At 31.9% G+C, this 22,804-nt stretch overlaps 1 protein-coding gene and 1 pseudogene across 1 annotated transcript; one reads left to right on the top strand and one right to left on the bottom strand.

Moving 5' to 3' along the window:
• Positions 1-12,540: 12,540 nt before the first annotated feature.
• Positions 12,541-16,904, top strand: LOC104596363 (uncharacterized). Its single transcript, XM_010257465.3, has 4 exons — positions 12,541-12,758; positions 15,188-15,358; positions 15,566-15,862; positions 15,992-16,904. The coding sequence occupies exons 2-4, from the start codon at positions 15,212-15,214 to the stop codon at positions 16,637-16,639; spliced, it is 1,092 nt and encodes a 363-aa protein (XP_010255767.1). The 5' UTR covers positions 12,541-12,758; positions 15,188-15,211; the 3' UTR covers positions 16,640-16,904.
• Positions 16,905-17,321: 417 nt separating this feature from the next.
• On the bottom strand, positions 17,322-18,368 carry LOC148804177 (NADPH-dependent aldehyde reductase-like protein, chloroplastic pseudogene; annotated as a pseudogene).
• Between the last annotated feature and the right edge of the window lie 4,436 nt (positions 18,369-22,804).

Consider the following 22,804-nt stretch of genomic DNA (forward strand, 5'->3'; position numbering starts at 1 on the left):
AATAATATTAAAAATCATTATAATGATTAATAATTAATTAATATTTAATAAGAATGGTTATAATAATTATTAATTATTAATTAGTTATTAATTAACTTTTAATTATAATAATAATTATTATTATTGCATATGAAGCCCTTGAGTTATAAGAAAAGAGAAGTGTTTTGTGTTTTGAGGGTATCATTAGAAAACAAAAAAAAAAATAAGATTCCTCTTTAAGAGACTAGTAAGCATGCATGCGGATTGCACGTGGCAATTTAAATGATAATAATGATAGTAATAATATATCTAAAACTTTATGTATTATTTATTTTTTGTTTTTATATTATTTTATTTTTTATTATTAATCTGATACAAATTGCAAAATCCAAATCCGATTATATAAACATCTCATACAAATATGTGATAATCAGACCGAGTTGTGAAGTTTCAAGTATCATTGGCAAACCAACTTGTTTGGCTAAACTCGTCTTTTTGTAGTGTTTTATCTTTTTGGTGTATCTTTTTTCTTTTGTTCATTTATTAAAAAAAGTAAAATTTAAAAAGAAGGAATTGAATGAGGTGAAAAGTAGTAGTTCAATTTGCAATTTAAACCTTACAATTAAATAGAGAATAAATACAAAAATGAGTATTTTAATCAAAAGAAAGTTTCACAATCTTATTCATATTTTTAATAGTAGTGTAAATATAGAATTATAGATTTGTTCAAAATTTTTGTATATTTCTTTTTGTATTTTTGTGTGTAAAAAATAATTTCGATACATTACACCTACTTTTTGTTTAATATGATAAATATATGATATTATATATTACCTAAATACTTTTTTTTTGAAAAATGTATGTATTTTTCATTTTTTGTATTTTTATATTTTTTTAATTTTTTATTATTTATTTATGACATTAAAGGTTAATACATTTAACCCAAAATTTGAACTATTTATTATTAATTTTATATTTCATTTTCTGTCAATTCTATATTATGTATTTTGTTTTTATTATCAATAAAAATAATTCTTGTTTATTACACTTATTTTTTAATTTTATTGCATAAATGTGTCTAACTTTTTTTAATTTTTTATAATTTCCTATATTTATTTATATTTTCAAAATTTATTTACATAACTATGACTTCATATGTTGATCAATTTGATCCAAATGGTTGAATTACTTAGCCACCACTTGGATAAAGAATGGTTTTGTTTTTTAGTCGGTTTTAAATATATCAGTTTATATTGTTAAAAATATTGACATAGATCTAATTAGTAGCATTTATTATTAAAAAATAATTTAAAAATATAGGATTTAATAAGATAAAATGTGATTTAATACCTTAAGTATAAAACTTAATGAAAGAGTATTAAATGAGGTGGAAAGTAATAATACAAGTTATACTATTCAACCCTTACAATTATAGATGTATTAAATACACAAATATGGGCATTTTAGTAGCTATTAAAACTGGCATTAAAGTTATAACAAAATGACTTTTATACCCTTTCTCAAACAAAGAAATAGAGGATAATTTTATTCCAAAAAAAGTTTCATATTACATCAACACTTTTATATATAGTATAGATAAGAGATAAGAGGAAACAAACAACCATTTTCCTCTTAAAGTTGTAAAATTCCTCTTAAAAAGTAAGAGTTAAGTAGAAAAAAACATACCCTTAATGTCAGTTTTACCTTTAATACTGATCTATCAAATGGATTATTAATGTAATTCGTCTTTAGGATAAATTTTAAGTTTTCCATTAAATTTTATCATAGTTACTAATCCTTTCATGTACTCTGATTATCTATATTTATACCAGACCCCATTCCTACAAACCAAATGGACCATGAATAATCCTTAACCAAATCTTTATGTAGAATCAATGTTTTAAAGCCTGAACAGTAGATCAAACCCGCAATTGTGCAGGTGGTAGGCAAATGACTCGACCATTCAAGTTGATAAGGTCTAATAAAAGTAGCTGTTAATTTGTCTAGCTTGTTGGAACCGGTTCATTAGATACAAAAGAGGCATCAAATTAAATTTTCTATTTGTTAGCTTTTTATACAGGGAGATTTCAAAAAGAAATTTACATTTCAAAAAAAAATTGAATTATAAATAGGGAAAAATTCTATGTTTAGGTAAATTTTAAGGGAGAGAATGAAACTCACCTTCATTGATTAACTTGTTTTATTCAGTTTACCAGTTGCATAGAAGGGTAAAAATGTCATTAAAATAATTTCAAGTTGAATTTGACTTTTGTGTGGGAGAAGTTGAATTTGTTGGGTACAAATATAGATAGTTAAAGTATATGAAGAATTTTTGTTACAATAGACAAAGTTCAGGCCTTCAAGGGGACACAGGACTGCTGGTTGTAGGCTGGGGCCCTCATAACTACCACTGAGCAGATATTTCAGAAGATCAAGACAAGATTAGATGGGCCCAACGTAAGATTGAGATTTTTCATTTGCAATTGTTGAGTGAAAGATCTCTGTTTTTAAAATTTACTATCTTTTGAGAAGAAAGAAGAAATTTTGAAGCATCTAAAATCAAAAGCTGGGAGTCCCAGAGAATCCAATTCTACAATTTGATGGGCCCATTTTGTTCATTTTAGGGTTTACTACAAGATAAAAAAGCTTTACTCGTGGCATTTACTAATGGAGATGTCAAGTCAGAAAGACTTGATATTGGAAAGACTTTAGCCAAACAAAACCTCCGCAAATTTTGATGAAAATCCGTCTGATGGGTTATGATGCGGATTGATTGGATGTAAGTCTTTCTAGTATGATGTCTTTCAGGCTGAATTGAGTATCAGATTTTTTAAATTTATTGATGACAGCCCTAATTATAACTAGGGGTGCAACTTAAGTCAGGCTGCACCAAAACCCAGCTTACCCAACCTGAACTTTTGCATGGTTTTCAAGTTTGGTTTGGGATTTTAGGGCTGTCTCTGAAAAGCCAAGTCTGGTTCTAGGATGTTTGAGGAATGTTTGAGCCTTGAGCAACCTGACACAACCTAAGGCTGGCTGGTCTTTTTGTATTTGACAATTTAATACTTTGTGTGTATTTAGTCATAGTACTAGTCGAGCCCGTGCATCTAAGAAATTTTGAAATAAAAAGAACCACATCACATTCCCAATGGGTATATCATTTTTGTTCATTGATATACTTTATATAAATAGTTTGATAATTTTAATGTTTTTAGATGAAAATAGGTGATGTGAAAGGTCTCTTATCAATTTTCAAAAAAAAAAAAATAGTTTTAATCAAATGAAACTCTCTACACCCAAATTTTGTTTATCAAGAGTATGAGAACCATCATTTTGTCTAGCAGATTGAATCTCAAATAAGTTGTAATGAAAGCAACAAATTTTCTATGTTGTATTCATTAATTATTAGATTCGCCTAAATTACCAAAATTATAAAAATTGATTTACCTAAATTATCAAAATTAATTTCCCAAATAACCAAAATTACAATAATTAAATTACCAATATTACAAAATTTTATCTACCAAATTTTATATAACAAAATGAATCATAAATTGAATTTCCCATATAACAAAATTAATCACCAAAATTAACAAAATTAATGTACAAAAACTACCAAAACTATCAAATTACTTTACTTTGGGAAATTAATAATTCGCCAAAATTAATAAATTAACAATTTCATAAAATTGTTTATTCATAAATTAGAAAAATAATAATAATCTCTGATTAATTCTTAATTTACAAATAAAATAAAAATTAATTTAGTGAACCAAAATTAATTTACCTAAATTACCATAATTAAATTTTCAAACAACAAAAATTTCAATAATTAAAATACCAAAATTTATTTACTAAAAATTTAAATTTTAGGAAATTAATATACAAAATTAATATAAAAAATGGATTACAAATATAATTTTCTATATAAAAAATTAAAGTACCAAAATTAGCTTAAATTACTTAACTTTCATAAATTAATAATTCACCAAATTAACAAAATTGCAAAAATTAATAAACTAATAATTTCCAAAAATTACCAAAATTATTCATTTATAAATTAGAAAAAAATAATAATTTGTGGTTAATATTTAATTCACCAAACTAAATCAAAATTAATGTAGTGAAACTAATTTTTGGGAATATACCAAAATTTAACAAAATTGACAAAATTAATTTATTAAAATTCATTATGAAATTTACCAAAAATAATTTACAAAAATTAAATATCTCTAATTGAATTTACAAAGTTATTAAATTAATAAAATTACTGTTTGATAATTATGAAAATTAATTAGTAATTTTTTGGTAAATTATTAATTTACCAAAATTAAGCAAAATAAAATTACTGAAAATAATTTTCGGTATTTTTTCTAAATGCTATTAATTTACCAAAGTTACTAAAATTAATTTTACCCAAATAAATTACCTAATTTATCAAAACTAATTATGAGACCTACCAAGGTTACCAAAAATTAGTTTTTGTTATCTTAGGACAAGCTAGCAATGTGTGGGATAGTTGAAAAGTGTAATCTAATTATCTTCCTTAAGAGACATGATGGAAAAGGTTTCTTGAAAGGAGAGTGGAAGGGGTATGAGATTTTATGAGAAAAAGGTGGGATATAGTTTTCTAATTAATATGAGAAAGAAGGTAGTGGGAAAAATTATAGGAGCAAAGTGGCTTTAAACTTACTCAAATGTTGGAATAGGGCTACCATTTGTTGAATTCCCCAATTAAGTGGCTTTAAAAGATTAAGAATATTTAAAAATCAAAAAGAAATTTGAATTTTGGATTTTAGAGGGAGTTTTGGAAGAGAATAGAAGACATGTGAACGGATTCGCTTTATATATATATATATATATAGCATGAATTTATATGTATACAGTATTATACATTATATAAGAGCGGCTATTTGGAAGGGGTGGGCTACATACATGGGTGGGTACCTCTCCCTTGGAATTTCTTTCTCACAAAGTGACTAGTGATTTATCTATTTGCTCTATTAGTTTTTTTTTTAATCTTTTTTATTGGCTCATAATTACCATAATGCCCTTTGTGTATGTTTTAAAGTTTAAACTCAAAAATACATAAATTTTTTGTGTGTTTATATAACTCAATTGTCATAGGTTTTGAGGCTTATGCCTTTCCACACCTCTTGAGGCTTAAGACTTGAACCTCAATTTGACAAATTTTAAGCCTCTGACGAAAGTTATGAGAGTTAAGCCTTGAGGCAAAACATGAGCAGCCTTACCTCAAGGCCATAATACAAAACGGCTATTTAGGGTGTGGTGGACTTAGATGGTGTTTGGCATCGATGTAGCTTTTCGAAGAAATGGTGCCAGTTCAGCATTGGAGATGCATTTAACAAAAAAAATGTCTAAAAAGTTATTTGGTTGAGCCTTTCAAAAATTGTGTGAACTGTTTATTAAAAAAACACCAATTTTGACGTTTTTCATTTTCAAGACCGATTTTTCACTATTTGGTTTATATGGTGCCTAATGGTGTTTAATGGCGCTAAGGTGTAAAAAAATCGTACAAAATGTTTAAAGCAGATTTGTTTCATTTTTCAAAACAAAACCATACAAAATGTTTATTTTATAAACGCCATTGATACCAAACAACCTCTTAGATATAGTCATATAGACATTACCTTTGGCACTTCTTTTTCACAAAGTGGCCACTCACAAAGTGGCACTTCTCACGCTTACCTGCTGCCACTCAGCCTGAGATGTACCTGTTTGTGTTGGTATGCTCTGACCTATTTCCATTTTGAGCTGGTCCCAACACTTGGGCCCAATTCTTAGCTTTAGGCTTCATTGTCTCTAAGCCCAATCTAACTCCACCTCAGTTGCAATCAAGCCCATCATAGGAGTATCACAATGGGAGACAGGCACAGGTACCATATTAAGAGGAACCATGAAACAAAATCATGCTTAAAATAAATCATCGTTTATCTTCTTTCTATTTAGGATCGATGATGACTCTTTCAAGCATGTTTCATTTGAAAAAATCAAAGACATGTCTCATACATTTGCAATTTCTTTATTTTATTATCAAGTTTTAAAAGAAAACTAGTAGGGCCCCGGGAAAATCAACTATCCAATGTAATGAGGAACTAATTAAAATTGAAACAAAAGAGTAATCCCAAGTTTTTTTTTTTTTTTTTTTTTTTTGGTTAGGCTAAACTGAAGCAAAAGAAGCCAAGGGACATTCGAAATTGGGTTAAGCTGGTTTGAGTCCAATCCATGTATTGTTTTTGGGTCAGATGGGCTTTGTTAATTTTTATTAATTACTAAATTCTACGATTGAATTTATTTTTAAGAATTAATAAAATTTATATTTTATTAATGTAATTATTTTTAATCAAATTTATTTTTAATAATTAAATTTAAATTTACCCAAGTTATAATTAATTAGAACTGTTATAATATTATTAATGAATTTTGTTAATGTAATATGTGCTAAAGTTTTATTACCTAATTTTGAATTTTAATCAATTAATTTTTAAGCTATGAATTATAATAAAATTATTTGGCACCTTTAAAGGACATGGTTTAATTCACACCCATATACCAAATGGATAAAATCAGGTATTGTATACTACATTGTTCATTTGAAAGTGAGATAATTAATAAGTTATTGCATTTAATTAGTTAATTAAGTTATTAAGTTTAAGTTTTTTTTTTTGTTTACCCAAAAATTAGCCTTCAAAATTTAAATTCATATGGCAATTATGGCCCCGTTTGGCATCAATTCTGAAGATTCTATTTCTCAGAATCCTTCCAGAAGGAATGGATTCTAAATTTTTATGATTCTAAGAATCCAAATAGCTAGGCGTTTGGCAAAAGTTCATAATTCTTATTTCTTAGAATAAGAATGATGTTTGGCATGAATCAATTTCTTCAAATTAATTCCATAAGTGACAATCACATTAAGCAAACTTGTAAATAGTTATCCATCACATCTCATTACTGTTCAAACAGTCTCAACTATAGCTCAAAGCTTCTATAGAAGGAATTGCCCCAATCTGCAGATCTCTTGACCACTGACGCAGATCTTGTGTTTACAAATAAAAAAAGGGAAATTATCTAAAACTCACCATGAGTTTTCAACATTTCTGTTAAACTTACCGCAACTTTTTAAAATGTTTAAAGCTCACTATGTCAGTACGTTTTTATTTTCCAAAGTTCACCTTCGGTTAGTACACCATTAATTCTCCTTAACAGAGGCATCCACATCAGAATAAATAACAATTTTCATGATCAAATTACCCTTGAATGGTGAGTTAGAGGAAAAGGGTGCACCGTTATCCATTCTTTATATTTTTCGAGTTTTTTTGTCTTTTTCGGTTTTCAATTTTCTTGTTTTTTTTTGCATTGTTAGTGTTTTGTTATAATTTTCAATGTTTTTTATAATTTCTGTTTTTTACATTTTTATATTTTCTATGATCTATAAATTTTCTTGTATTTTTTGTTATTTATTTGCAATTTTCTGTGTTTTTCTATAATTTTTTGGTGTTTTTTCTACAATTTTTATTTTCTGATTTTGTTTTTAAATTTCAATAATTTGAAAATAATTTTTTATTTTGTTTGCAATTTCTATAATTTTTTATATTTTTTGTAATTTCTGTGTTTTTATGTGTTTTATATTTGAAAATATTTTTTGGAATTTTTCTTTTATATTTTATATTTTTCTATGAAGGTTAAAATGGTAATATATTAACACCCATTAGTCTATTTAATGTCAAGTTAGTGACATGGTGAATTTTAGACATTTTGAAAAGTTATGGTGAATTTAAGAGAAATGTTGAAAACTCATGGTGAGTTTTAGACAATTTCCCACCAAAAGAAAAACAAAGAGGATGACCATTGTCGGAGAAGGCGATCAAATCTCAAATCTTATGTATCCGTTGAGCAAAGGAGTCATTAAGTAGATCTCTTGACCACTGATGCAGATCTTGTATTTACAAACAAAAAATACCTTACCGAAGATGATGACCACTAACGGAGAAGATCAAATCTTATGTAGCCATTGAGCAAAGGAATCATTAAGCAGATCTCTTGACCATCGATGTAGATCTTTGTTTACAAACAAAAAAAAAAGTTACCTTACCAAAAAGGATGACCACTGACGAAGAAGATGAACAGAGCTCATGTAGCCGTTGAGCAGATAGATAGATAGATAGATAGATAGATAGATAGATAGATCCCTTGAGAAAATAAGAAAAGAATATGAAAGAAGAGGGATTATGGACTTAGGGCTTGTCAATGTTATATTTTTATACAAAATTACATTATACCCTTTTTCTCATGCGTAAATAGGACCTAACAAGAATTGTTGGGCCACAAGAATCAAATTCTTAGAAGTGTCTATTTTTCACTCCGCAGAATCACAATTCTGGAGAGATTTTTTTCATCCCATTTCAAATGAGAATCGGTCAACTAGTTTTAACCAAACATGATTCTCATCCCAAGAATCACCCTAATTAATAGAATCACTCCCAACAAGGAGTGATCCAAACGGTTAATAAAGTTTCATCCATCCATGTATTGTTGAAGAAAATACCAACCTAAATTAAAGTTTCATCCATCCAGTATTGAGTTGAATACTTGTAAATATAAGTACAACAAACAAAAAGAAAATATTAATTGACAGACTCAGGCCTTTTTGAGTTTTGGCCATCAATTCAGCCTTTTTAGCCTTCTTCTCATCCATTGTCTTCTTTATTTGCTCTTTGATTTCCTTGGATCACTGGTAGCATCAAGAACCTCAAATTTCTATTCTTTTTTGGATTCTTGGTGGTATGTTGCCTCATCTTCATGACTCCAACGATGATTGTGCGGAGAACCTTGAAACCAAAATAAGCAACGTGAAAGCCAATTGAACATTATTTGTACCTTGAGTGTACCTGATCAAACACAAACATAGAAACAAAGTTAGAATATTGGAGAAACCTCACTTAATTTCTCTATAGCTTAAAACAAAGTGCTCTGTTGAAGGGCCCACACTACCTTTTATGCTCCCAAAGGCTTCCAACTTTTTAGTTTCGTTCTCCCCATTTTCGTGACCACCGGAGTAGAGACATGGAGAAGAGAAAAAGGAAGAAAAAGCGAGGGTTTTCTGAGTTTTGAATGTGTGAAGAAGAGAAGGAAAGAGTATATTTTCTCTTTCATTCAATGCCAAGTTTAGATGAATTAGATGCTCGTTGTTGATGAGATTTTTTGGTGTTATTAAGGAGATAAGAACCTCATTCCAGTTTGGATTGGTTGTCTTTTCTTCTTTCTCTCTCAGTTTCATATTTACAGCAATTTGGTGAGATTCAAACCTTTGTTTTTGTTGAAATTCACCTTTCATTTGGTAATGTTGATGCTGTAGTTGTGAGCAAAGGATTCTTCCTTGATGATTGTAAACCTCTAGTTTCAATTAGAAAGGACTATTGTACCCATTAATTTTTCTAAATTAGTGGAAGATTTTTATGGACCATAGGTCCTGTGGTTTTTCCCCAGCTTTGGAGTTTTTCAGGTGTGCTATTTTTTTTGTGTTTGCTATTATATTTTTTGTTGTTTGACTAAAATGTTTATTAGTTATTATTGTTGTTGACAAACCCATTTTATAATACAAAACTTTGGAGATAAGAATCTTACTGTCTTGAATTGTATTCACACTTATTTCTGCTAGTGAAGTGTATCTTCTCCAACAAAAAGTGATAATTAAAAACAATTTATGTAGATAAAAATTTGAATCAATGTATGTTTAGAATTGGATTTTCACTCGTAGACTAGTTTACAATCAGTTTTGAACAGTTACATGACTAGTGAAGCTCATATAGGCAAAATAAAATGAAAAGTGATCGGCATGGATATAAGGTGATTTTAAGATGGTGATCTCTTGGTTTGAAGAAGATTGATGTTGCATTGGGCATTCCTTATTTTAAGGACTTATCTCCTTTTTGCTATTAAAATTCAGTGTTCATAGGGGATCGGATCTAATAGGCACAACGCACAATATAGTAACACTTTCAATGAGCATTTGATAAATAAACTAACAATTGTCATAAGTGGTTTTTAATATTTTTCAAGGGTAGGTTGGGGGTATTTTAAGGGACATGTATCAAAGAATTTTCAAAGTGTTCATTTAGCGTGCTTACAACGTTGTGCCTATCTAATCTATTATGTGTTCATAGAGTCATTTTAACTCTAAAAAGGAGATAAGTCCTTAAAATAAGGAATGCGAAATGCAACCTAAGCCCCCTTGGCACATCATCAACCTTTTTAAATTTAGACACATGACATTTTCTGAGAAGTTGCTTGTAAGCCCACAATCCACTACCACCATTTAGACAAGTGGCCTTCTCATTTTTTAGAAAAGTAGGCACGTGGCAATTTCTAAGAAATTCCTACTAAAACTCACAACTTCGTTTTTCTAGAAAGCTAGACACGTGTCATTTTTTGAAAAGTTGATGCTAAAGCCCACAACCCACTACCATCGTTTTCAATCCATTCCTAAAAAAATACAAACAACCACTTCTATCTACATTTTATCAGTCTCACTTAATCATTAACCCTCTACATATCATAATAAAAAAAAATTATCCATATTCTAATAATTATTGAAAAGCTATTTTTTGAAATTTTAATAATTATTTAAAATATTAATAAATATAAATTTAACAATATTAATTTCATTAATGTAAATTTAACATTACTGATTCCCCCTATGGGATCATTCACTAGTAGCAAATGAACCAAATACAGGGATTCCATATGCTCACGAGCACATAAAGTTAACCAAGCAACTGAATGATAGAAAGCAAAGGTAAGAGAGCTGCAATATCTAGATTTGAATGGACCCTGCCCCAAAGCCCAAACCCAAAGCAATGTAAAATATTCATGGGCTGAAGGCCTATGAACAGGTCTATAAACAAAATCTCCTTCCCTTATAGATAAGAAAAAAGTAAAAAGCAAACAAACGGAGCCCAAAGATTGTTGGCATCTGTGACCACTCGCAGGTGCAAATGGACAGATTATGATCCGATCCGAATTCAAATTCGATCCTATTTTACTGGATTCGGATACCCCCTTTGGATTTTCTAAATCGGATCAAACCACAAATATAGGATTCGTTTTAAAATTGGATTGAATTCGAATCAATCTTATATATTGTATTTTTATAACTTGAATTTTTATAATATTTATATTGTTCTATAAAAATACATATACACCGTGTTCTTCTTCTCTTTTCTCAAGGCATAGTGAGAGACCTTTCAACTTTTTTGGGTTCTAAGGTCATTTAATATAAATAAATTAATTTTTATTAAATGAAAAGAAAAAAATCCCTATTTTAAATGTATTTTATTAATAAAGAGACAAAACCCGGCCCAACCTAACATGTGAACAAATCAATCAGGTCCTTATATCGAATGTTCGATAAAATGATCTGAATCAAATTCTAATTAAGGGTTGGAGAATCCAACCGGATTCAATTTGAATTAGAATCATTTTCTATGGGATCCAATCTGGATATCCAATCCGTTTGGATCCCTAAAGCACTCGAGTGATGGTTGCAGCAAGGTTTTGAAAATCAGGCCGGGCGCTGAACCCCAACAGAAGAAGAGAGAACCCCTTTCGGCCATTGCAAGGTCGTTGCACCAAAACAGTATTATTTCTACTTTCAGTTTCAACTACTCCTCCACCTGCCTCATCTTTTTCTTTGGGTTAGGCAATTACGAATTACGATAAGAACAAGCAAATCAGCCAACGCTGAAGCTGAAGACTGAAGCCTGAAGCGCATGATCCGCCCACGGACATCACGAGCTCATTTTCAATCTCACAGCCTGTCATCACTACCCAGTCCCCACCACCTCCCCGGGACCAGATCTGCGATCTGTTCTTCACGCAGGGCACCTCACACCGACCTCACAGATACATTTCTTCATGCATTGGAAACATCTCTCCTATTTATACATTATTATTCATAGAAAATATTTCCAAAGGGTAGGATGTGCATGTGACATCAGTGTGAGGTGTCTTGCGTGAGGAGCAGATCCCAATTCCACCTCCCCTAGCCCTTGTCAACTGTCAACCACGATTTCCATCCTATCTATCTATTAGTCAAATAAGATCCAACCGCTCCATCTCGAGAGCTAGATCTAGAACTAACGTTAGAGTGAATTACAAATTAGTACCTTATATTTTGAGCTTAATCTCACTTTGATACTCTATATTTTGGGTCAATTTCAAAGCTCTCAAAACGTCTCAATTTATAAGTGTAGTCCCTATGTTAATATTCCGTTAGTTATCTATATTACGTGATGACGACGAACATTTGCATCTTTTCATACGCTACTTAACGGCGGTTATCTCCATTTTTGACCAAATTGCGACTTGGAAGTTAAAGGTATTTTAACTGACATGTTTTACAATTCGGGTACCAAAGTGAAATAAGCCCATAATTGCAGTGTCCTAATCTGCAATTCAATAAGTGTGCATATCAGGCGGATGATCATCGTTAGGTGATGATCCGACGGTAGAAAATAAGCACGCAGCCAGGCGTAATTACACGGAAAAGCATTGAAGTTTGGAGAGCATTACCGGCTCAACTGGGAGCCGTCGTCGTGAGTCGTGAGGCATTAACGAGAGAGGGCCGAATCGTAGGGAACCCATCTGTGTCGTCCACACGACTCTCTCAGGTCGGGATTTTGCCGGGCGAAGCAAGAGAAGGAGTACTTTTTGCAGGCGGAGAGTTTCTTACATAGTATTCTTGAATCTCCCTTTTTTTGGTAATTCTTTTCCGAATTTTACCGCTTTTTTGTTTGAGCCCGTAAGAGATTTGTTTTTTCTGAATTTCTGTTCGATTGGAAATGTATGAATTAGACTGTGATTTCATGGAGATATGAGATATTAAGTTGGTTGTTAGGTAGTCTTTGAGGCCTTGGTGGTTCGATTTTCTTGAAGATTTTTAGGGAATTAGAGAATTTGGGGTTGTTGTTGTTGGTTTTAGATTCCTTGCGCATGAAGATTGGGATTTCTTTCCATCAGGTGGCTGAATTTGCAGAGTTTATTTGAGGTGTTTACTTGTGTTTTAGCTGTCTTCTTGATTGAACTCTTGTAGATGTTTTGATACCGGGGCTTCTAGTCCATTAAGCATCTTTAATTAGATTGTCTTGGATTTAGCTTTGTTTGAGGTGTGTTCGCATGTAGAAGATTTAAAGGCCAATTGTTTGTTTCTAGGTTGAGCTTATGTTCATTTCGAAGATTAAATGTACTTCTGGACTAGACATTTTAGTTTTCTCAACGTAACTCGTTACCATCTATGGAATCAACGGAGATTTTGATCGGAAGAAGCAAATTGATTACTGGGTCCTTTTACATTCTGATGTTCCATGTTCTTTTAGTGAGCGTTACATGAGTTTATTTGGTTGTAATTTTTTCTTTAAGTTCTATATTTTTTCCAGATTATCCATATTGTTGGCCAAATGCTCTCTGAATAGGACAAAAAGAAATGTTCTGATGAAGCTGCAATGTTGCAAAGCTAGGCTTCATTTTTTTCCTGGATTTCTTGTTATATTCCTCGTTGGGTGCAATGCGTTTTGTACTCATGTCCTGTTACTTAACATTTCAAGCCTTTAACAAATAGATAAATAGACATCTATAGAGTTGCTACTGGGACAATCCAGTTTTTAATGAGAACATTTATTGCAAAGTGACTGTCCTAGGTTGTTTTATACCTAAGACAATACAATTTAAAAAAAAAAAAAAAAACCAACGTAGGACTGACTAAAAACTCAAACACTTGCTAATGGTGTGAGTGCTCTTCTTTCTTCCCCTCTTACAACCTACATGACTACTTGTACCATTATTTGGAGTTGTATCATTCACCCTTCTTGTTAATGATATCCTTGATGGATAATTGGATACTTATCAAAAAAAAATGATATCCTTGATGAACACAATATCATGAATGCCTAACTTGTACATCTATAACAGGCAAAAACTCCCATATTCATCAGAAAAAAAAGGCAAAAACTCCCATCAAGCTGTACGATGCCCACTCCTCTTGTCTCATGAATGTTTTGTTTTGGGTTAGTCCCATGAATTCATGGTAAGGAAAGGACTTGTGTTCCGTAGTCAACAGTTGAGTTGATTCAGATTGTTGAATAGTGGCAGTGGTGGCAGTGTGTGCTGATAATGGAAATCCCAATGCATTGTGTCCTGTCTATGACTTGGTCGTTTAAGATCTTAGACCCTTCTTATTGTTTATAGAACTGCAATGCTCAATTGTTTTGGGTTATCCCCATGAATTCATGGTAAGGAAAGGATTTGTATTCTGTAGTCAACAATTGAGTTGGTTCAGATTGATGAATAGTGGCAGTGTGTGCTGATAATGGAAATTCCAATGCATTGTGTCCTGTCTATGACTTGGCCATTTAAGATCTTAGGCCCTTTTATTGTTTATAGAACTGCAATGTTCAATTGTTCATGGCATGAGACAGTCATCCCCCACCCCCCTTTTTGCTCTAGCTTTATAGAATGACCAGTCATTGTATCATGTTCTGCCTTCATCGATGAAAATTATAGTTACCAATTAGAAAGGAAAGTTTGATATATATATATATATATATTGATAGGCAGGTATACAGTAGCTGCATTAAAGATGAGGAGAAATACAAATATGCAACCAAGAACATCATAGTTTGCTTGGCATGGTTTTGTTCTATAGTCATTTCAGAACTTCCTTAACAAATAGAGGGCAATAACTTGGTTGACTTCTCTCTGTGCATGAATGATCTTTAGAATTATCAATCAAGTCACCTATCAAAAAAAAAAATCTTAGAATTATCAAGTTTGAGAACCCATGATATTCTCTCTAGACTTTTGCAAAGCATATTTGGAATATGTAATGATGAGGAAGTAAGCTTAAGTAGTTTCCCTGAGTTAGTTGATTGTTGACCATTCCATAAAATTCACTTAAGCTAAACCAAGAGGATTGGGTTAAGTGGTTTTCCTTAACTGAATTGCCAAGTTAATTGAGGATATAATTTGTGCTATACCCTCTAATTTTTATCTTCGTTTCTATCCATGACCATTGTCAATCTAAGTAGCATCTAGCATAGCTTTTCCTATTTAAATTATGCCATTAAATTTCAAGCATATGACAAATGGCCTATTGCAAAGATGCTTTTATTTAACTTAAATGCTTTCTCTGCAGGAAAAGTGCTGTGAAAAAGGGGGAATGGAATTCTTCTTTCGAGGGATAAATGAGGAGTCACTGTCAACTGAGCGACCCTTTGATCTTCAGGATATTCAAAGATGCCCTTTCTTGAGGAATATCAATGAACCCACAAGCTTTTCCTTCTCTACAGGGAATTTCCCCATGCCTGTAAGTTTGCCTTTTCATCCTTCTCTCTCTTCCCCTCCCTCTTTTATAACCTGCATGGAACCCAAGGCAAGTATCCGTTTTATATAGTATAGATATAATATAGTTTTGGTTTTATGACCTGATCATTTTTACTCATTTCCAATTGACATCAGTATGATGAAGTTGTAATCCAAATAAGTAAATTGTTTTTTTCTGTCCTTTCATCAGGTGCGGGGTGCCAAAGGTCCTATTTTTGAAGATGGTCCTAACTTTGATCTGGCATTTAGGCTTTTTCATGGGCGGGATGGAGTGGTCCCACTTTCTGGGAGGTCATATTCACATTCTGATAATCTGAGGCCTGAACCCACACCCCAGTTTAATCCCTTAGCAGCAAAAGCAGCTACTATCAGTTTATCAGCATTTGGTCCAGGAGGGGGGCCCTTCAACTTTGATTTCTTCTCTGGGAAATGGAAGCAGCAGCAAAAGAAATCCAAGTCATCCAACAAGAAAGAACAGTCTTCACAGGTACACGAAACTCCATTTTTATTAGCATTCAAAAGTCAAAAGTACTATATGGTTCTGCAAAAATATGGATGCCAGATAAGTCTTTCATTGCTAAGCCTTCTGATGCAGTTGCTTATTTGCATCTCACAGGGAGGAGATTCGTCAAAACATGAGGCTATGAGCAACGAGTGGCTGGAGACTGGAAACTGCCCAATTGCCAAGTCCTACAGAGCTGTGAGTCGTGTGCTGCCACTTGTTGCCAAGGCTCTTCAGCCCCCACAAGGCATGAAGCTCAAGTGTCCACCTGCTGTGGTTGCCGCACGAGCAGCACTAGCTCGGACAGCTCTTGTGAAGAACCTCCGGCCCCAGCCTTTACCTGCAAAGATGCTGGCGATTGCTGTATTAGGCATGGCAGCCAATGTACCCTTGGGAGTATGGAGAGAACATACTCGAAAGTTCTCGCCATCCTGGTTTGTGGCAGTGCATGCAGCCGTTCCCTTCATAGCCATGCTTAGGAAGTCTGTCATGATGCCAAAGACAGCCATGGCCATTACAATTGCAGCTTCAATCCTTGGACAGATTATAGGCTCCAGAGCAGAAAGGGTCCGGATGAAAGCTATAGCTGAAAAGGGAAGGTTGTTAACAGAACTGGAAACTAAAGCATGTGCCATTACTGAACCTATTCCACATCAGATTGGTGACATTAAAGTTGGACATTGCGGTGATGAGAGGATGATATGGGACCCGCTTCCACTCAAGGCATCTGGACCTACTTCATCTGCAGATGTTTGTTTCTGATTTTCAATGCTTTGTTCTATGATGTGCTGTACCATGTTCATTTGAAAGATTAAACTGCAGGTCCTGCAGTCTGTGGCAGATTGTGAGTGATTGCAATTTAGGAAGAAAAAGAGAAACTGAGAATGAAAGAATAAGGAAAGAGTCTTCTCACTTGTAGTGACTTCTCACTTGTAGTGATGTTATGCAATATTTTTTTTTATGTTTTGTTTTATTTTGTGCTTCTATCCACACAATTAAAGATATCTTATGGTTGATTCCATATAAAGTTCACTCTTGTAATTTCGTTCACTTTAGTTTTCTCTTAAAATTCCCCTCTTTGGCCTCTTCAATCCTCTCTTTTCTTTTCCTGGTAAAGCGCGGAAAAGGTAACCAGAGCTCCAAATTTTTTATTTTGAGAGTCTGGACAAATTAAGGATTCCTTTTTTCTAACTTGAAGCCATAACCGTGTTAAAACTATGGGAGAAAGCTCAGAAATATTGATGCCCTTGTATACTTGAAAAGCAAGCTTGGAACTGTTTTCTGCCATCTCTAAATAGCTTTGCTCCCGAAGCCTCCTCACTCAAGCTAGCATTGGCTGATTCTTGGTTTGAAATTTGAAGCAATATAATAACTATTAAGAAAAGCAAGCACATCGCATCGCTTGTGTATTGTGTATACCAAACCTTAGACAACATAACCACCATTAATGCGAATGACCTGAGCATTTACCCACTCGCCAGGAAGCCATGTCCTTGGGCTGGCCCAACCGACCCGGTGGGCATTCCTCCATCGCTTTTTTAGCATCCTCCTCTCCTGTAATTGAGAACTGAGAACATATCAGTGGCTGTCGGCCCCGGTGCCACACAATTACACCCTTGAGCTCTTTGGTCATAGTCTCCACGGCAGCCTTGGAACTTGGAAGCAGAATAGGCAGTGAATCCAGGGCGGCCAACCCATAGAGGATGATATCGTTATGATCCACCCACCACCATCACGGCTCATAAGAAGGTGCCTCTGGTGTTGATGCTAAATATCTTAATCCCAATTATCAATTTCAGTATTGGCTAGAGTTAGGGGGGTACTTGGGGTCCAACATCCCCACCCCAGCTGAAGTTACCAGGATATGGGGTGGTGAGTTTAAAGCCTTCTCAGCCTGGTCCAACAGCATCTTGACCTGGGCTGGGTCTGAGATGTCATCCTGGACAGTGATCACTCCAGAGTGAGCAGAAGGGGAGGAGGGAGAGTTGATCTCCTCAGATATTGTGTCAAACTGCTGGTGTAATTGAGTACACAAGATATGCCCCAAGGGATGCATGCAAGGTGGACAGCGGTGGCACGGCCTATGCCACGGGATGAACCTGTAACTATTGCAACCCGTCCGTGGAGACTGGAGAGGGAGGTTGAGAGATTGGTTCTCAGAGGCTATGGATGCTCCAGCCATGGTGGAGAAAGTCGGGGAGAGCTCTGATACAGCCATACAGGAGAGGTGGTGGTTGTTTACACTTCACACACAAAAGAAATCAAAGAATACCAATGGAGCTTTACACTTCTAAAAGTATGAATGTTCCAATGGTCCAAGCCTAAGGTCATACTCATACATGACGAAAGAGTAAAGACAGCCCCAAGGTCTTAACTCTTACCCTGTTACTTAGGGGACTCTTCCTCAGAGAGGCACAGGAGCAGCCTCAGGCCTAAGAGGGGGTTTGGAGATAGTTTTCAACCTCGGTTAATACCTCACTGATTGCATCATTGCCCCAAGCTCAAATTTCCTCTCTTATCATTTGGGACTGGTTGAAATTTCCCCGTCTTCTAGGAAATTGTTCTGAACATCCGTTACTAAATTTATTGGGTTCGACTATGATATGGAAAACATATGATATCTGAAAAACATCTGACCAATCAACTAGAATCATAAACATGATAGTCAATCAGGTGTTATTTATCAAAATTTATGAATGGGTTTTGATTGGTTAAAACTCTTCTAATACCATATTTTTCCCACATCATAGATTTCGGTAGGCACAAAAACCCCCTTCCATTTGGATATCTGTCACATAGGCTTTATAAAATGTTATCACAGTCAACTTTTTCATATGCCCAAAAATACCTTGTCATTCCAAATTTAAATTTTATTTATTCAAACTCCAACGCCCTTCTCTTGCCTTGGTAATGGTATCAAATTCATCATCATCATTCTCGTCATCTAAATGTTGTTTCAAATATACTAGCGGGGACCCGTGCGATGCACGGGATTTATTAAGCCAAAGCTAAATAATAGAAAGGGTTATTTACTAAAATACCCCTTATAGTTACATGGATTTATTAAAATCTACCCTATAGTTAGTATTTTACTAAAACAACACTTCTAATTTGTAATGGATTAAATCAATCTTCCATTAGATGACAATGGAAAATGACAGTGTTGACCCTAATGTTCATTTAAATAAATTTAATCAAAAGAAAATAAAAATAAAATACCATTTTTGTCCTTAATAAGACACAGGCAACCACTCTATTGGCTATATTTGGTCAATTTTATTTTTTATACAAAAAAAGTTTTAAGGGTATTTTTTGAATGAAAAATCATGGGCCTAATGGCCAAATAAACACTCTTTAATGAAAGGTTGATTAAGTAAATAAGTTATAAAATATATGGGATGTTTTAGTAAAATGAAAACTATAAGGTAGGTTTAAGTAAATATGTAAAACTATAAGGTGTGTAGAAATGGAAACAGGGTGGATTTGGGGCTGGGATCATATTCCTAGTCCTCGATCCCTGTGGTGACCCGAATCCCCAAAATGTTTTCAGATAATAGTATTTTTTAAATAAATAAAAAATTTTAATTATAAATAATGTTTTAAATATATTTTGATATATAATATAAATAATATAATAGTATATTTAATATAAATAACATTTAATATATATATATATATAATCGGGGTCAAGGCAAGGCGGGGACCTCAATCCCCATCCTCGGCCTCGACCCCAACCAGGGATTCCTATTAATCCTCGTCCTCGTCCTTGCCCCGCCAAAACAATCCCCATCCTCAACCCATTGGGTCGGGGAAGTTGGGTCCTCGTCGGGGATGGGGAAAATTGCCATCCCTAAAGTGTCTATTAAATGACCCTAATAGAAACACATAAGAGTATACAATTGTTTTATATTTTAACTTTTTAAATAATTAATAATTATTCATATTCTATATACTACTTTTAATAAAATTTTTATAATACAAAAATAACAATAATTAATTTCATTTAGGTTTATTCATCAAACTGATGAAACTGACCAACCTGATTAACTCGGCCAAGTTGGATCAGTTTTACTTTAGCCATTTGTAAACTAACCAAAATTGAATGATGATATTTTAAATATAATTTTTAATATGGAAAAGTGGGAAATTTTCCATATTTCTTAGTCTAAAATGTCATATATCAAAAATCTAATTTTTAAATTTATTTTTTAATAATTGTACTATAATTTTTAAAATTTAATTTAATTTTTTAAGTTTAAATCTTTTGAACTGACTGACCAAACCAAAAAACAGACCCAAACCGATATAACTTGAGTGGGTCGGTTTTCACAAAGGGTTAGTCGGTTTCAGGTGACCAACTCCCCAACCTGACTATGTTAATTTGGTTGGCACAATAGCCTACAACCGAACCAAATCAACTCATGAACGCTCATAATTTCAACTAAATTAATAGTCTCATCTCTGATAAATAACAATAGTTTAATCTCCAATAATTATTGAAAATTTATAGCGAAAATACACAATTATTGAAAATATATTGATAATGAAAAATACAATAATTACATAAATTACAAAAATACAATAAGTACTAAAAATATATTAACTTAGTCAATAAATAGTATAATCTCAAATAATAGTTTAATCTCTAATAAATATTAATCAGTAACTTATAACAAAAATACAATAAATACAATAAATACAACAAGTACAATAAATTAAATTTAAAAAATTCAATAATAGTAATTTAATCTCCAATAATTATTGAAAGTTTTCTGTTAAATAACAAAACAAAATAAATTTATACATAATCATTGAAAATACATTTACCACAAAAAACAATAAATAAATACTGAAATACAATAAATATTAATTTTAGTATATATAATTATATAATAAATACATATTAAGAGTTTAAAATTATTATTTATAAATATTAATTTTTTGAAAGTTATTTTCTTGAATTATTACTTGATATAAGTGAAATTAATTATTTACAATATTATTTATAAATACTAAATTATTATTACTTTCAATTTTATGTTATAATTATTTTTCTACTTTTTAGAATTTTTTAGATTTATTACATAATTTCTTTATTTTAACTATTTAAAACCTAGTTATGTTAAATGTTTTGTTATATAAAATATTTAGTTATTTAAATACTTAAATAAGATGTAAAATATTTAAATTTTAAAATATTAATTATTTATTGAATTTAACTATCCATAAAATCATAATTTATTCTATTATTACATAATTTTATTATTAATTTTGTAATATACTAAATTATTATTAGTTTCAATATTATATTATAATTATTTTTCTACTTTGAAGAAATGTTTAAACTTTATTACATAATTTCGTTATTTTAACTATTTAAAATCTAGTTATGATAAATATTTAGTTATTTAAATATTTAAATAATCTATAAAATATTTAAATTTTTTTATTATTTGAATTTTATTTATTTAAAACTATTACATATTATTAAATATTAAACATTTAAATTGATAATACAGAAAAATATAATTTTAATTGTTAGTACATAATTTCGTGATATATTTTATAAAAATATAAAATTATTTTTTGTGTTTTTAATAAATATTTTAAAGTTATTATATAATTTTGTTAGAATATTTAAATAATTCTTAAATTTTTTAATCCATACTTTCTTTAGATAGATATAGATAAAAAGTATGGGAGAGGATAAATAGAAATTAGAGATAATTTAGGAAAGAAACTCTCTACTAAATTAGAGATAATTTCGGAGATAAATAGGAATTAGAGATAATTTAGAAGATAAATAGGAATTAGAGATAATTTTGGAGAAAGTGGGGGATAGTGGGAGAGGTAGTTTAGGATAAATTTTAGGAGAAGAGATTATTTAGGTTATGGGGAAAGTGCATCTCATTGGTTGTTTTGAAAATGACATGGAATAAAAAAATAAAAAAAAAATCAGAAAAAGGAGAAAATTTCTTAACCGCTTTATATATATATATATATGGGGTAGCTATATCAATCCTATTTCACATTCCTCTCTATTTGGTGTTATATTCATTTGATCAAAAGTTCAAGACATTTATTGATGAAGTCCATGCTTTGCACCGATTTCAAACAAACAAGAAGATGAAAAAAACGGGTTACACTTAAATTCATTTTACATTCTCAAACTGAAAAAAAAGGTATTTATATAGAGTATATATTTGCATTTGCATCACAACCACTCAGCCTAAATCATTTATTACTACTAGGGGTGTCAATTGGACTGGATTTGGTCCAATCCGGTTCAGTCCTATGTGAGTCCATTACAAATGGGCCTGGCCCAATCCAGTCCAATGAATATTTTGGACCATTTTGGACTGGTCCAGAGACTGTCCAATCTGTTCAAATTCTTGTTAATTTAGATTGGTTTCAACTCAAACCTGATCTATTGACACCTATGTTCTTATCTTCTATCAATAGACGATATTGGCTCAATCTAATATAAATTCATTATGCACAGACCAGGTCCAATCCAATATGTCATATTGATCCGTTTAATCCATCCAAATTCAATATATATTATTGGTCCATCCAATCCGTCCAAATGAATTTTGATTTGAACGGAGTCAAACCCAAAACCAATCCATTAACACCCCTAATTACTACTTCAACTCGTATCTTTTTTTATATAGGTATAGAACAGGTTATGCTTGGTAGTTGGCACAGTGCCTGTGTATAAAATTTCATGCCAACCCATGTGTTGGGCCCCTCCCTGATTTATTGGGCCAGTATGGCCCTTTACAGCGAGGACGCCACACCAAAACCATTTCTTCTAGATGGTATCACATTGTATTGATATTAATAGAAAACTCACTAACATTCTTCAGGATCCTTTTTCTTGAAAATTTTCTTCTTTTTTATTTTCATACGAAATTATGTCTTTTA

The sequence above is a fragment of the Nelumbo nucifera genome, chromosome 1 (assembly GCF_055504915.1).
Source record: "Nelumbo nucifera cultivar China Antique chromosome 1, China Antique-T2T, whole genome shotgun sequence".
Lineage (NCBI taxonomy): Eukaryota > Viridiplantae > Streptophyta > Magnoliopsida > Proteales > Nelumbonaceae > Nelumbo > Nelumbo nucifera.

Bases quoted from the DNA above. Each gene is read 5' to 3' on its own strand.
- LOC104596363 (XM_010257465.3), top strand. From the start codon at position 15,212: ATGGAATTCTTCTTTCGAGGGATAAATGAGGAGTCACTGTCAACTGAG. The intron at 15,359-15,565 runs GTAAGTTTGCCT...TCCTTTCATCAG, and splicing joins CAGGGAATTTCCCCATGCCT to GTGCGGGGTGCCAAAGGTCC. The intron at 15,863-15,991 runs GTACACGAAACT...TGCATCTCACAG, and splicing joins AGAAAGAACAGTCTTCACAG to GGAGGAGATTCGTCAAAACA.